Source organism: Chenopodium album, chromosome 22, assembly GCF_948465745.1.
Source record: "Chenopodium album chromosome 22, dcCheAlbu1.1, whole genome shotgun sequence".
Classification (NCBI taxonomy): Eukaryota; Viridiplantae; Streptophyta; class Magnoliopsida; order Caryophyllales; family Amaranthaceae; genus Chenopodium; species Chenopodium album.
In genome coordinates this window covers 12,866,102-12,880,929 of record NC_137855.1, presented here as the reverse complement: position 1 = coordinate 12,880,929, position 14,828 = coordinate 12,866,102, and the positions used below count along the sequence as shown (strand labels likewise).

Sequence of the window (14,828 nt, the reverse complement as noted above, 5' to 3'; positions counted from 1 at the left end):
GCACCTATATAGAAAACAGAAATTAATGAGAGATGAGTTTGTGTTATTAGTGCATAAACGTAGGTTTCTGGTCAGAACTAAAATATAGGCAAAATAAAAAGCTGATATCAGTTATTCAAATCAAACAAGACATATTTGATTACAAATAATTACGACATTAAGTATGCTGAATTTTAGCAGCATCAGGCGAGCTAAGAAATGATATGAACCTGACCACGATATTATGCAATCTTATGAAATTACCGGCTGTCATGTGCAGATTCTCCAACTAATTTCGCTCAAATTTTACTCAAGTAGATATAAATCAGTTTAGCATTTCAACAAAACTTTAGCAAAGTGGTCTTTCTGAAATTAGGATTTAGCATACAATCACTAATGCATTTGTCAAAATTCAACATATAAGGCTTGCTAATTATCAGAAATATCTGGTCATTTTTTTTTTAACTAAGCAAGAATAATAGCTTTAGCAATTCTGAAGTAATGAGATCAGGAATTCAGACAAGAAATTTTAAAAATCATGCATGTGACAGAAATTATACTAAATTTTCAGTAGCACATCAACAATTCAACATCTGAAAAGTAATAATATGACCAGATTAGTAATCCACAGATTGGCAGAATGCTCATGCTGCAAAATTCAACATGTTAAGCTTGCTGATTGTCAAAATTATGACTAATGCACATCAGGACCTTAGATTATCATTTACACAGTAGCCCAATACAGCATATAAATGAACACAAAGTCTTTTAAATTTATTTTGCCTTTAGAGTTTAATACAGCTGCATTAGAAAATAAAACGTTTAGTATATGCCACTTATAATTTATTTGTCAGATCAAAGTATAAATAGCAGAAACTCAGTGGAAGATAACCTCAAAATTATAACTCTTAGCATCATTTGAATACCAATAACCAAAATACAAGTGTGTTACTAGTTTATCATTAGATGTAATAAGATTAATCAGTTCAATTTTCTAGGGACAAGCACAAATCATGCAAAAAGTTGTTAAGAAAACAAGACATATACTTGTCTACTTGTACACCTATCATGTCATATTAACTTCCATAAGTTATGCTAGTTTTGAAAAGAAATTACAGATTCTTGTACCAGCAAACAATTAGCTAAATCATTCATATTATTTGATAACATACTGATCGAATATTCGAAACAGGACATGAGAATCTTAACTGAGCATTCATCAATTTACAAGTAAAATACTCCACCAAGATAAAAAAAAGAATTGTAGTCATCTAACCTCTAAAAGTCTGACAAATACAATGAAGCTTATTGAATTAAGTCATGAAAAGTAGGCACTCCTTGATTGATTCAATACAGGCAGACATACACTACTAAGACCGACTTTCAACTATCATGAAAACTTGATGATATGCATGGAAATAACTCACTAATAGAATCTAAAATATTCAACCTCAAATAGCAGTTAATATATACAAGTTCTTCACATATTCAAATAACAATATAAGCAGAAATTAATTAAACCATGAATTTATAGGACATTATAAATAATCTCCCCGGCAACGGCGCCAAAATTTGATACGTGTCGTTTCCCGTATAAAATTAATTAATAATTTACCTTAACTTAAACCTCAAAAATATTAACAACTAGTAAAAAGGGTAAGTAAGGGTCGAACCCACGAGGAGATTGGTTAACTCTATAAACTCAAAATTAAACTCGAAACGTAAACTATATACATAAAAGAGTACTATTCACACTATGAACATGAAATTTGGGGGAGTTTAAATGATAATAGTCAACTAATACTACTATGAAAAATAGAATCTAAACTACTATATACAATTGACGACTTACTTAACCAACTCCATTCATAACTTTACTTGAATTAACTTATTGGAAATTATAACTAACCGGCCTCGCACGATTAATCAACTTAATTACTGGACTAACTGTAGAGACTTTAGTAACAAAGACTCCCTATCTCCCTTATTTGAAACCAATTGCGAACTAAGCCAAAATCGACTCTAAACCAATCTAATTAACACAAATATGTTGCAACTTGCATGAATTAGTCTTGGCAGCATTAATATCTAGGAGACCTCATTAGCCCTAACTAATCTAATCACTTAAATGTCGGATTAGTTAGATTGAAATTGCTTTCTAATTTAAACCAAACCGTAATCGCAGACTCGATTTAAAATTAGGGACTACTCTCCTATACGATTCAAACTAAGTCGAATCATATAGATAGCAATAATTTACAACTAACAACATGAAAGATAACAATCAATATCGAATTGCAAATTTATTAATCAAGAACAAGCAAATTTCAAATACCCATTAAATAAAAAAACGTAGTACTATCAAGATTCAATTATAATACCAATAAACCAATAAAAGTATCTCATCAAATTAGGAAAGAACATCAAATAAATCAGTAATATGGAACAATTAAGTTAAGAAGAAGACTTATGAAATATACTCCCAAGAACACCCGAATAAACCCGGCTTCGACCCCCGCGATTCACCTTCGTTCTCGTACTACCTTGGATGCGAGACTAAGCTCCCCTCCAATGGCTATCTTTTCTTCACCAATTGCCCACTTACGACTCACTCGAACAATTTCGCTCTTTGTATAATTGTTGGCTAAGTTGTGTGTTTTTTGGAGGGAATATTTGGGGGGTTTTATAAGCAGAAACAACCTAGGTTATCCGGGATCAAAGAGATAGAATTGAGAACAAAGATAGAGATTCATCTTTGCTTGAATTTCGGAGGTAGTATTGATCTTCTTTGATTGAGGAAGATGATGGTAGTTTGGGGTCTTATTCTGGTTGATATTCACGCCCCTTTTCCTCTTCTTCTTATCTTTTATTTTTTTTTTCTTTTCTTCTTGCTTTCTTTTCATTTGGTTGCACGTGCCTTTTGCTCCAAGTGGGCTTCTTGAATTTTCCTAGCCCACTTACTCTTTCTTATTCTCCTACCAAAACCACACATCATAATTTTAAGTACCCTTTTATTATGAAAATAGCAATAAAATAAAATACTAATTAAAATAATATCTAAAATAATAAAAATAGATAATTTCATACATTAACTAGAATAAAATGACTAATAGACTAATATTAGAGACTAAAAATATGGTATATTATGCACTTATCAGTGGCACTCCAGATAAATGGGAGAAAAGGCGGCCTTCATGGCCCCAAATACCGAGAAAGTCGCAAACCGGCGCTGCCCATCAATGATTAGGGCTTGATGACCTAATTAGGGGCACAATTCCCGAGGACCCTATAAATAGGGAGATTCCCTCCATTTGGAGGACACGTTTTTACCATTTATTACACACTAACTCTTTGATAGAGACATCTTGAGCTTGGAATTCGAGCAGATGCCCACCTAAATTTCCGCTTCTTTTTACTCCTTTCAAATTACTAACTTGATCGTCGGAGGCGGAGCTCCAACCACCCGCAGTCTCTGTTGTTTTGCAGGTACAACTCACATCGGACTAGTCTTTGTGACGTAACTCTCCCGAGGGACAAAACATTTGGCGTCGTTTGTGGGGAAAGTACCTCAAAGATGGTTGAAGAGTCTGTACCCGTTTTTGATCCTAGAAATCTACAACCGGTTATCCAACCGGGCAACCAAGACAACCCCTAACCGGTTAATCAACAGGTAGTTCTGGTATTCCTCAACCGGTTCATCAGCCGGAGGTTTTTACTGAGGAAGAAGAAGATGATGATGATGATGATGTGGAGACGTATTTAGCCAAGGATGGCTCCTTCATCTCCAAGTACAGACGTTCCAGAGACCAGCTGGAACGTAATGCAGACCAGGCGTGTCTAAGCAGGCGGCCCCCTGGGAGGTCAGAAGGGGAAACCTAGAAGGCCAAAGGAGACGCCCCAGTCACCCGGGATGAGCTCATGAAATTCATAAACTCCTTCAAGGGTGAAATTAAGGAAATGATCAAAAAAACAATGCTGGCTCTAGCAAGGGTCAGTCGGCTAAAAAGACTCCCCCATCTGGGAAGAAGAAGCCAGTCAAGGACACGCGGCCAACTCCTCATCCAAAGGAGAAGGAAAAAAAGAAGGCAGCCGCAAGACTTGACTGGACCCAGATCCTTCTGCCCACTTGTCCTTAGAGGCAAACCCGGCAAGAACAGCCCGAAACCAGCAAGAGATCAGTATCTGACGCTCGGCTCATCATTGAGCGGAGGAGACACCTGCAGCTGTCTGAGTCAGCCTCCACTTCAAGATTTCCAGACAGCTTCAAAGAAACTTCTGTAAGGAACTCACTGTCCTTACATGAGAGTCGGATAGGCGGCAAGACCATCAACACCGAACCTCAACTAATGATAGGGTCTGTTCCATATGCACCCCAAGCGCAGTATGGGCAATACGGCCTCCAATTCATGCAGCCACCTCCATTCGGAGGCCAAGCGGCATTCAACAGCGTCCAACCACTGGACTGGAAGCTCCGATTGCTCAAATTTGGTAAACAACCTTCTGTGTTTACCAAGAATATAACTGAGGTGGCCCAGCCGGCCAAGGTTAAGAATGTGTTGGTAGGTACTTATGATGGTACCTCCAACCCGGAATACCACCTAATGGCATACACCAACCTCATGTGTTTACAGGGTTGGGATGATGCCACTCGGTGTCGATGCTTCCCGCCGGCTACATTGAAGGGCATTGCCCAACAATCGTTTGGCAATTTGCCAGCCGATCCAATTGATTGCTTCAAGAAGCTAGACTTCTTGTTTACCACCAACTTCTCAATGAACATCCATACTAAGAACACGAGCCTTGATTTGAGCACCATTAAGCAAGGTGAGAGAGAAGGGCTACGCTCATATGTCAGGCGGTTCAACCTGGTCAGAATTCATATTCAAGGAATGTCTGACGAGGTAACATTTACAAGCTTTTTCAAGGGTCTGAGAGACGGGTCAAACTTAAAGTTTGACCTCGTCAGAAAAGGGGCATTTACACTATATGCGGCCCTGAGGGAAGCGGAAAGCTATATCCAAGCAACCGACCTCTACACGTCTGGTAGTCAGTCAGACTCCAAGAAGTCTAACAAACAAAAAGAAAGCTGGTCTGCTCAGCCGGCCAAGAAGAAAGAAGAGAGCAAGAAAAGAAAAGAAGTCTAGGCAGTTAGTGACTCTGACCAGCCGTCCCAGAAGAAGAAGAGAGAGTTTCCGCACATACCCAAGTATGAGTTTAACAAGGACTGCAACTTCTTCCTCATGGAGATAAAGGAACGGCTGACCATTGAGAAGCCGAATCCAATGAAGAGTTCCATCTAGTCACGGAACAAGAACAAATTTTGTCAATACCATGAGGAAGTTGGCCATGACACCAACGACTGCTTCAGTCTACAACGGGCGTTGGACCATCTGGCTGATAAGCAGATTGAAGTCCTACATTTGTAAGTCCCCAAGAGGGACAAAAAAGAAGAACAAGGGTCAATCGTCCAAAACTACCCAACCTGCTAGTAGTTCCGACACCGATAAAGAGCCGGTCTACACTATAGCAGGCGTCTCATGTGGTGGCCCTACCATCCGGGGCACCAAGAGCCATCTTTGAAAGATGGACAAGGATCATGATGAGCAGGCGTCTACCAGTTCCACCTTCCAAGACTTCCTGATTACTGAGAAAGATCGGGGCAGCGTCCGCCGTCCGAATGATGACCCGGTCGTCATTGAATGTAAGGTCGCCAACAAAGAACGACTGTGGTGCAGGCGTAATCTACGAGTCCTGAAGGAGGCAAATGTTTAAGGTAATTTTTCCCCGACATGTGGCCCAATTAGAGGGTGACATGTGTCAGCCTTGGATTAGTCCAAAGTGGACCAATCCCTGCTTGACACGTGGCACTCCAGATAAATGGGAGAAAAGGCGGCCTTCATGGCCCAAATCCCGAGAAAGCCGCAAAGCGGCGCAGCCCATCAATGATTAGGGCTTGATGACCTAATCAGGGGCACAATTCCCGAGGACCCTATAAATAGGGAGATTCTCTCCATTTGGAGGACACGTTTTTACCATTTATTACACACTAACTCTTTGATAGAGACATCTTGAGCTTGGAATCCGAGCAGATACCCACCTATACTTCCGCACCTTTTTACCCCTTTTCAAGTTACTAACTTGATCGTCGGAGGCGGAGCTCCAACCACCGGAGTCTCCGTTGTTTTGCAGGTACAACTCACGTTGGATCAGCCTTTGTGACGTAATTCTCCCGAGGGACAAAAACACCCAAAACAAATGGGATTAAACCTTTGGACCCTCCACATGATCATTGGGTCATAGGTAAAATTCGATTTGGGCCTAGTTTGGTATTTTGGTCATAACTTCCTCATTATTCATCGGAATTGGGCTTATAAGATATCATTGAAAATTTCTTTTCAAGCTCTATCCAACTACACAATTATTGAACTCATATCATGGACCAAACTAAACTAGACTGGACGCTTTTTATAAATAGGGTACGAAATTTTCGAAAACAGAAAGAAGTATTTTAATAGAGGAATCACGAGAATCTTTCACATTTCACCTCGTTCGATAATCATGACATGAAAGATGTTCATTAATGGGTTTGGTTTTTGGGGAGACACAATCAGGTGTCTACAATAAGCAACATGTATAATTTCACTTTTTAAAAATAACAATTGATCATGAGTTATTATTATAAATCCTTTTTTAAAATAATTTTCTAACTTAGAAACTTTTGTTCAATAAAGGTGAGGGAAAGTTTTTTAAATAAAGTACATTACACATTTAAAAAGGTAAATACCAAAAAATAAAGTGTATGTCAAATGAAATTTTTTGACATGCTATTTTAAAGATAGGATATAAAAATATAGTAAGGTTAAAATTGTCCAACTATCTAACATTTTCGAAAATATATCGATACGGATATCTTTAGAAATAGTAGTAAAAAAGAATTTCATTGGTGTTTTTATAATAATTTATTGATTTGTAGTTTAATAAACATTACCAAATGATATATTATTCAATTTTTGTAAAAAATCTCTCCTCATTAATGACTCTGACTAGGACATTATTATTTCTAGTATTAAATTCTATTTATTAATATCATAATATAATATACAGAGTAATTGTTTACTAGTAGTCTAGCACAGTATTAAAATTAGTATGCAATAAATATAGTTTGACACCTAACTTTTTTTCTCCCACTCAACCTTGTATTTAGGCGCCTAAACCCAAATATTTTTTCCTCACTTTTTTTTAGCTAGCAATGACTTATTCTTATTCTATCCCCTACATAAATCAAGTTTATATGTAGCATCTCTCTTAAACAAGGGACGTAGGGAGTACTCCATAATCCGTACTTGATTATATTTGTTCAATTATACTCCGTATTAAATTCGTATATGGTAGAAAAAATTGGTACATGCAACTTGACAAAGTAGTCGTAGCAAGACTAAAAAGTAAAAACCATAATTTGGGTCAGAGATAAAACGTGTCTATCTTCAAAATTACTACGCAGAAACTTCCAACTTCTCTCAACAAACAAAAGTCATCTTCTTCCTTTCGCCCTAATTTTTCTCTCTCCTCTTTCCAGAATCTCATCATTCATCTTTCTACTTTTCCTTTGATCTCCTCTTATGGCGACTACCGGACACAACAATCTCAATGCTAAATTGGTATTACTCTTTTCCTTAATTTCTGCTTTTTTTTTTTTTTTTTTTTTGTAATTTTATTCAATTTAATTTTTATTCTACTTTTCTTGCAATCTGCAATTTTAGGTTTTCGATGCTCCGATCTTTGAAATTCAGTTATTTTCTTCGTTTTTAGTGATTATTATTGTTATTATAATTATTAAATCGATTAAACTTTGATTTTGTTCTGAATTTTAGGTACTTCTCGGTGATATGGGAGCTGGAAAATCCAGCGTTGTTCTTCGGTTTGTTAAAGGTCAATTCCTCGAATTCCAGGTAAAACTTAGGGTTTTTCTTTTGTTTAAATTTTGTTAATTTTTAATATGAAGTGGTAAATTTCAATTTCAATTTCAATTGATTATTCTTAATTATTGATTGCATTAATTTGTTGTGCAGGAATCGACGATCGGAGCAGCGTTTTTCTCGCAGACGTTAGCAGTAAATGACGCCACAGTGAAGTTTGAGATATGGGATACTGCTGGTCAAGAAAGGTACCACAGTTTGGCTCCTATGTATTACAGAGGTGCTGCCGCCGCGATCATCGTTTACGACATTACTACCCAGGTGCTTAATTTATCTCCCTTTGTACGTGTACCGATTACGTTGCGTTTTCGATGATTTCAAAGAGTCGCATAGATTAGTGATGTAGACGGGATTTGATCTTATGTATGTCTTGGTTAGTAGGTATTATGTTTAAGACTTTAACCAATTAATCTAGTTAGCTACCGCAATTTATAAGACCATTGTGGTGAAAGAGGAAATGTCTAGACTGTTTTGAGTGTGATTCCCTTGTTGCATGGGATGTATATTGTTTTGGGGCGTAGTTGGTCTGCGATACTGTGATGATATGGGTATGATATAATGTTGTTGAATTGCCTCGCGCAGTCTATGCACTAAGGATGTCATTGGATTTTAGAGTTATGGATGTTCTTTGAGTGTATGGCTGGCTTGTGTTGATTTATACTCCGTATAAGAATAAGCAATGAAGTTATGAAAGTGTTTAGACGGGGTTGTTAGTATGGAAAAGTAGATGCGTGTTTTACTGCTTTAAGTGAAGTGAAAGAGTAGTTAGCTTCAGAGATGATTTTTGAGGAATTGTGTTTAAATTCATAGTCTTATGAGATATTCAACTCCATGACTCTGTTGTTGTCTGGAAAATTGTGCTGCCTATACCTTGTAGTCACTGGGCTTCTGTATATTCTGAAGGCTAACTTTGACACATCAATTTCCTTTATTCAATAATTGGGGTGGGGGGTGGGAATTGGGGAAGGGGAGTTTTGCTAGCTTTGTGCTTTTGTTATATCATTGATGTAATGAAAAAATGAAAGTAAGCTCATTGAGACGTGTCAACCCTTTTGTCATGGTTATTGAGGTTGCTGGATAATAGGGACTCTGATTTTCTTTAAAGCAAAATTGTTACCTTGGATTGTGTGAGGGATCTTAAAAGCATCTGAAAGTTGCTTCCATATCTTCTTTGGGTAGGGGGATGTGTTCATTTTGTCTGTGAGCTCCATTGATGATTTTTATATGTATTCTATGCAGCAAAATGTATATTGACTGACTTATTTTTTGCTAATTTTTTGTTTAATTCCGTCAGTATAACATGTTAATATAACCTGAAGTCACACTATGTGCTTTCCAATTTATGTAATTTATAATTGTCTTTCTTAATTCTCCATTCAGAGTGTTGCAATTATTGAGTTTTTTTTTTTAATTGTAAAATTTGTTTCAGGAGTCTTTTTCTCGTGCTAAGAAGTGGGTACAAGAACTTCAGAAGCAAGGTATGTGCAGCCTGGTCACCTTTAGTATTTAACCTCTTGTGTTTATATACTTGTACAAAGAATTGATAAAATACATTGCTTATTATCTGAATGCTTGGAGTCTTTTATATACATTAAGAACTTCTAAGTTTTATGTTCTATACTCTATACTGAATTACTGATTGTTTATTATCCCAGGGAATCCAAATATGGTAATGGCACTTGCAGGGAACAAAGCTGATTTAGAAGAGAAAAGGGTTGTTTCAGCTGAAGTAAGTGTGACACTGTTTACTAGATTATGTGACTTTTTTTTACGTATTGTACTAGCCATTTCAATTTCTATTTTAACTCCTTGATTTATTAGTTGTTGTTTCTGTAACACCCCTCCGCTTTTCACTAAGAAAAACATCTCTGCCAGTCTGGATTGGTTGGAAATAAAGCAAGTTGTGTGTTGACCCTCACCTTCCTTGTGATTTCACTGGGCAGTAATGCTGTTGATCTCTGTTACAGCTGAGAAATCAGACCTGATCCTTTGTGGTTGGTTCAAATCAGAGGTCTCTTTTCTGAAATGTATTATTTGTAGGGGTTACTATATGCCTCCATGAAATTACTCACGTCGTCATATTATATGATGATGTTACCAGTAAATTGTCACTCATAGCCATCGGAAATCTGAGTTAGCCGATGCCACTAGCAGCAGCCAACAGCTTGCTGCTACGCCACTGGAAAGTACATAAAATACTGAATAGAATATAAAAAAATAAAATAAAAAGGCATAATATTAGATCAAGTAATTATTTTTACAAAAATTTAAATGCTCAACCATGCGCCTGAACCAAGTACCTATATGTACGTTCTATCAATAAAAAATCTTCACTGACGATGAAGGTTCATCTTCCCTGCCCAACTCCTCTGAGATGTGCACAAACCGTTGCCTCAATGGTAACCACCAGATTAACAGTTGAAGAGTAGGATTGCGTCAGAATCAAGGCCATAATAAGTGTCAGTGGTGGTGGCTTGAGTGGATGGTGTTTGTGGTGGTGGTGGTTTGGAATTTGGATTCTCGTGGTGCCTAAGTAAGAGTGGGAGGAGGAAGAGAATTGAATGGGATTTTTAAGTAAATTAAAATTTAACCACAGGTATTTCAGTCATTACGTATGGCTGCATTACTAAAATTTTGGCGGCAAATTCATTAGTTCTATTGAATTTAATTATAACTCTCTCCATATTCTTGGAAAGCAATGAATTTGAGTGTTGCAGGTTTGGCTTGTAGGTTGAAAGCGTTAGTCCTTTTTATTGACTATCTCTAGCCCTTCAGCGTCAATGTGTCTGTTTACATTTCTACTCTATTTTAGGTTGGCATTTTCTTTTTCTGTATATGCATACAGTAAATCAGTTTTCACTGTTCCCTGAACATTCCATTGGTTATATTCCTTTCATTGTTAACACCTGATGTATGTGAAGAACGATAGACAAACATTTTGTGACAGAAGTAGTACACAAGCTTGATAATATAGGATTTGGAGTTATATTTATTGCTGCTTGCTAATTGGTTGTTTATTTCATTGTGATATATCATTATGCTGTTGTGCTTCTTACTTGGCTTCTGTCTTCGCTTGATTGATCGGTTGATGGTTGACTATCTGGAGTGATGGAAGAAGGGTTAAGAGTGTCTCACACTTTTCAAAGAATTGTGGCAGTTATTTCCTTATTAATTTCATAAAAATAAAATCGGGTCCCACTAAAAAGTGCTAGATGCCTAGAGATGTTGTATTCTAGAAATGGATCTTACTAAAACATAGGCAGTTGAGTATTTTGCCTAGATATCCCTTTTTTTGGAAACGAGACCTAGATACCCCTTTTAAATGACTAATAATTGGATATTTACTATTTTTTTTTTTTAATTTTTATATTTTTTTTTAATTTTTTTTTTTATTTATTTTTTTGGTGAGTAAGCAATTTTATTACTTTTCCAAAATTGATATACAAGTTAATCCCAAAGGCCAACTAAATAGGCAAAGAGCCCAAACAACTATACAACCGAAACATCTGTACACTAAGGCTCTCAAGCCAAGCTCTATTATCTACACTTAGCTTTCTACCTCTTAAAATAAGGAATGTATCCTTTACATCTCTTTTAATGAGCTGTACAATGTTGGGGATTTTCATGATTCTCTTCTGCCAAAAAGCCATATTCTCCAAATCTGATAAACAGCTCCTAAGATACAAGCATGTATCAAAGACCTCTGAAATCTAGTTTACAGTCTGCTGCAAGCTCTAACCATGATATTACGACTTCTTAAATTCTCCGTATAGTTAATTTAAGGGATGTGCAGCTATGCTACAGATATGTACCATAATTTTTCTATTGTCTGGAATCTATTGTCGTTGATTGGCTTTCTTAGGTAATTGAACAATGTAGCGTTTAGCCTGCTTACTATAATCTGATTGGTGATTAGCTCTATGGTGTGTTCAGGACTTCAGGAAACTATGTAAAATTGTCTTTGATTTTGTTCTTGCATCTCTCTTGAATAGTCAAGGGCTCTTGCTGATTATATAACTATATCTTACTCACTTGTTCTATGCTTCTTCTTACTTTCTGTCGTACTACTGAGTTGGATTTACATGTGTCCTTGACTTATTTAATGTTGCTGCCTATCTAGTATGCGTCCACTAGTCAACATGAAGCCTCACTTCTCATCCTCATTATTCTCTTCAACTTTCTTGACATATTATGATTGCATATTATGGGACCTATTTGGTCTGATTAAAGATTAGTCTTCCCGCTTCTCTCTCTCTCTCTCTCTCTCTCTCTCTCTCTCTGGTTAAATTTTTATTTATTTATTTTTTTTTAATAAGGAACCCAAAGAACAGGTAACATGTGGAAAATTATCCCAACCTGGCTTACTTAGAGAAGTCTGTTTAGTTTATGATACTCATAGGTTTTAAGGTATCTGTGTCCGTGTCAGACATTATTATTGGAATTTGAGCAATATAAATCTACATTGAGTATTTTAATATTCTGAAAATTGTGATTAATGTTTGGTGATTTTTGCAGGAGGCACGTACATATGCTGAAGAAAATGGTCTCTTCTTTATGGAAACATCAGCAAAAACAGCTCAGAATGTTAATGAGATATTCTATGAAATAGGTGTGCACCAGATATATTGTACTTCTATTTTTATTTAATGTGGTTGTTAAAGTTGAATAATTAGGTGGATAGTGATTGTTTGTTAATTGTTTGGAAAAAGCCCAGCAATGGCAGCTTGATAATTGGTTTTCTTTGCATTTTATAAAATGATTTGTCGGAAATAGCTTGTTGTAAAGAAGAGCTTATTGCTTGCAGCCTGGCTGTGAAAGACGTGTGCTTTACTGGGCTACTGTTCTGTTTGCATCTGATATGATGCTTTGTCTTTGCATATTGCAATAATTATCGTGAGGAAGACTATGAAGGTGAAAAAGATCACTTCACAGAGAAAATTATTTGCAATTGTGGGGACAAACTTATTAAGTAAATGTGAGGAAAGTGGTAGTTTATTACCAAATGTTTGTGCATCCCACTCTAGGAACTAGGTTTCTGGCTGAACATCTTAAACTACCTGGACCTGCCTTTGTCTAGCCCTTAAGTCTTTTGTCAGAATTGTTTACCTCATGCATCTCCCTTGACTTACTTCTGTAGAAGCTGTAGCATATTATAAGATTTTAATCTTCTTTTTCACCTCCAAGTCATATCTTGGAATTTTATGTTTTGCAAGGATTTATTTAGCATACTTGTGCTATCAAGTGTACTCCATCACCATTTTTGACGTTGCGAATTATGGATTTTGATACTTATAATATTTGTACACCACTAGTAAAGTTTAGAAAGCAACACTTGTCATGGAATGTTGCAAGTAGTCTCATATATGTGGCCTAGGTTGCACAAAAACTTCTGAAACCCTGGAGTGGTTGGGGGTTGAGGTTTTCTTCTTTCCAAAACATTTTCGTTTCCAAATACCAAGTCGTTTCCTTGGTACATAGGTCAATATTTTGATACAACTAGCCAAGTTCAAAAAGCAACGCTTACTACCTAATGTTGTTATTTTTATATTGATGAGTGTGCTTTTACTAGTATTGGTTATGTTGAAGTTGTTTATAGCTTTCTCGAATTGATGTTAATTATTTCTGATCTAATTTTCATCCTTCTAAAACAGCCAAAAGATTACCAAGGGCCCAAGCGCCACAGAATCCAGCTGGAATGGTTCTTGTTGACCGGCAGGGAGATGCAGCCAGAGCTTCATCATGCTGTTCTTAAGTATTCTGTATCAAGCTTTGTTTCGTCTATGATGTTCATATGGTGAAGTATTATTTTCCAGCTGATGATTATGAATTATTGAATTGCTTTCTAAATTCTGAGATGCCTGTACAAATTGCTATGCTAACATTTCTTGTGGATATGCCTACGCTGTTTGAAATCTATTCATTTACTTGCTTAATAGCAGTTTCTAACATTCTTTCCGTATGGGATGTCTGTACATGGTTTCTATGTCTATAGCTGTAAATGAAGTGAGGGTTTTTCTTTTAGCAGGAACAGGTCTGTTTCAGAGTAGGAGAGGTGACGAGAATTCCAGGGCTGTTGTTGAGTGGATAATATATATGTGTAGCTGTTGTTTCGTTTGTGTCCGTGTAATTTGTAAATTTGGCGTGATTGACTCTGTTTTTATTGTTACTGCACAAATTTCATCATTTTCATCATAGCTGTTTTTGTATGAAGATTAATGGCTTGTTTAATGAAGAAATCAAGTCATAATTGTGGACAGCCTGGAGTTTCACATTTACTGCTTGTGATTTATCTATTCCCAGTTTAATTTTAGAATCTCACTTTTCCCCCTCTTTTTAAAGTCCAAGTAACAGCCCCGACAGGAGGAACTAAGGACTTCATTGCGAGTAATAACCCATTCAGGTTAGGTTTAGTTGAGGCTGCAGTGAAGAGGGTTAAAAATTAAAAGGCGATAAGTTAGAAGGGGAACAGAATGACCCGGGGCATAAGAGGTACATTCAGGTCACTTTACTAGCAACGTTGCCACGATTATTCTGTCTGTTTGTCTAATGACTGTCGTCGGTATTTATGAGAGTATCATTCAAATAGATATATCACGACTGTAGAGACCCAATTCACAACAGAACTTTAACTAAATATGGAACTATTATAGGATTTGATTGCCCTTCATATTACTGATGAGTGATGATAAAAAGGAAATTTAAAGTCAACATCAAATGATGCAACAACCGAAATTATTCAATTATTTGGACCCTCTGCTTATACTTTTGAGGGGAGCCTGATTCCCTTGATTGAAAGCCTTTAAGTCTTGTAGGGCAGTATTCCTTTGGAATTATCATCCAAGTTAAAGGCATTTGTCCTTGATTCCTTGAGCG

The 14,828-nt window shown here is 36.6% G+C and overlaps 1 protein-coding gene across 5 annotated transcripts; it reads left to right on the top strand.

Annotated features, from left to right (window-relative positions):
• Window positions 1–7,489: 7,489 nt before the first annotated feature.
• LOC145603713 (ras-related protein RHN1) lies at window positions 7,490–14,248 on the top strand. Of its 5 annotated transcripts, none has more exons than XM_081659677.1 (8): window positions 7,490–7,637; window positions 7,851–7,928; window positions 8,049–8,216; window positions 9,385–9,433; window positions 9,611–9,684; window positions 12,471–12,564; window positions 13,607–13,714; window positions 13,981–14,248. In XM_081659677.1, exons 1-7 carry the CDS (start codon window positions 7,599–7,601, stop codon window positions 13,705–13,707), a joined length of 603 nt encoding a protein of 200 aa, XP_081515803.1. In that variant the 5' UTR covers window positions 7,490–7,598; the 3' UTR covers window positions 13,708–13,714; window positions 13,981–14,248. The 5 variants fall into 5 exon arrangements, with proteins under 5 accessions (XP_081515803.1, XP_081515802.1, XP_081515800.1 ...); XM_081659676.1 differs by having other exon boundaries at window positions 13,978–14,248; XM_081659674.1 differs by having other exon boundaries at window positions 13,607–13,749.
• Window positions 14,249–14,828: the final 580 nt, after the last annotated feature.

What these genes read in the sequence shown, in the direction of transcription:
- LOC145603713 (XM_081659677.1), top strand. Translation starts at nt 7,599, where the DNA reads ATGGCGACTACCGGACACAACAATCTCAATGCTAAATTG. An exon ending in GTCAATTCCTCGAATTCCAG is followed by an intron (nt 7,929 to 8,048) that starts GTAAAACTTAGG and finishes TTTGTTGTGCAG; the next exon opens with GAATCGACGATCGGAGCAGC. An exon ending in TTTACGACATTACTACCCAG is followed by an intron (nt 8,217 to 9,384) that starts GTGCTTAATTTA and finishes AATTTGTTTCAG; the next exon opens with GAGTCTTTTTCTCGTGCTAA.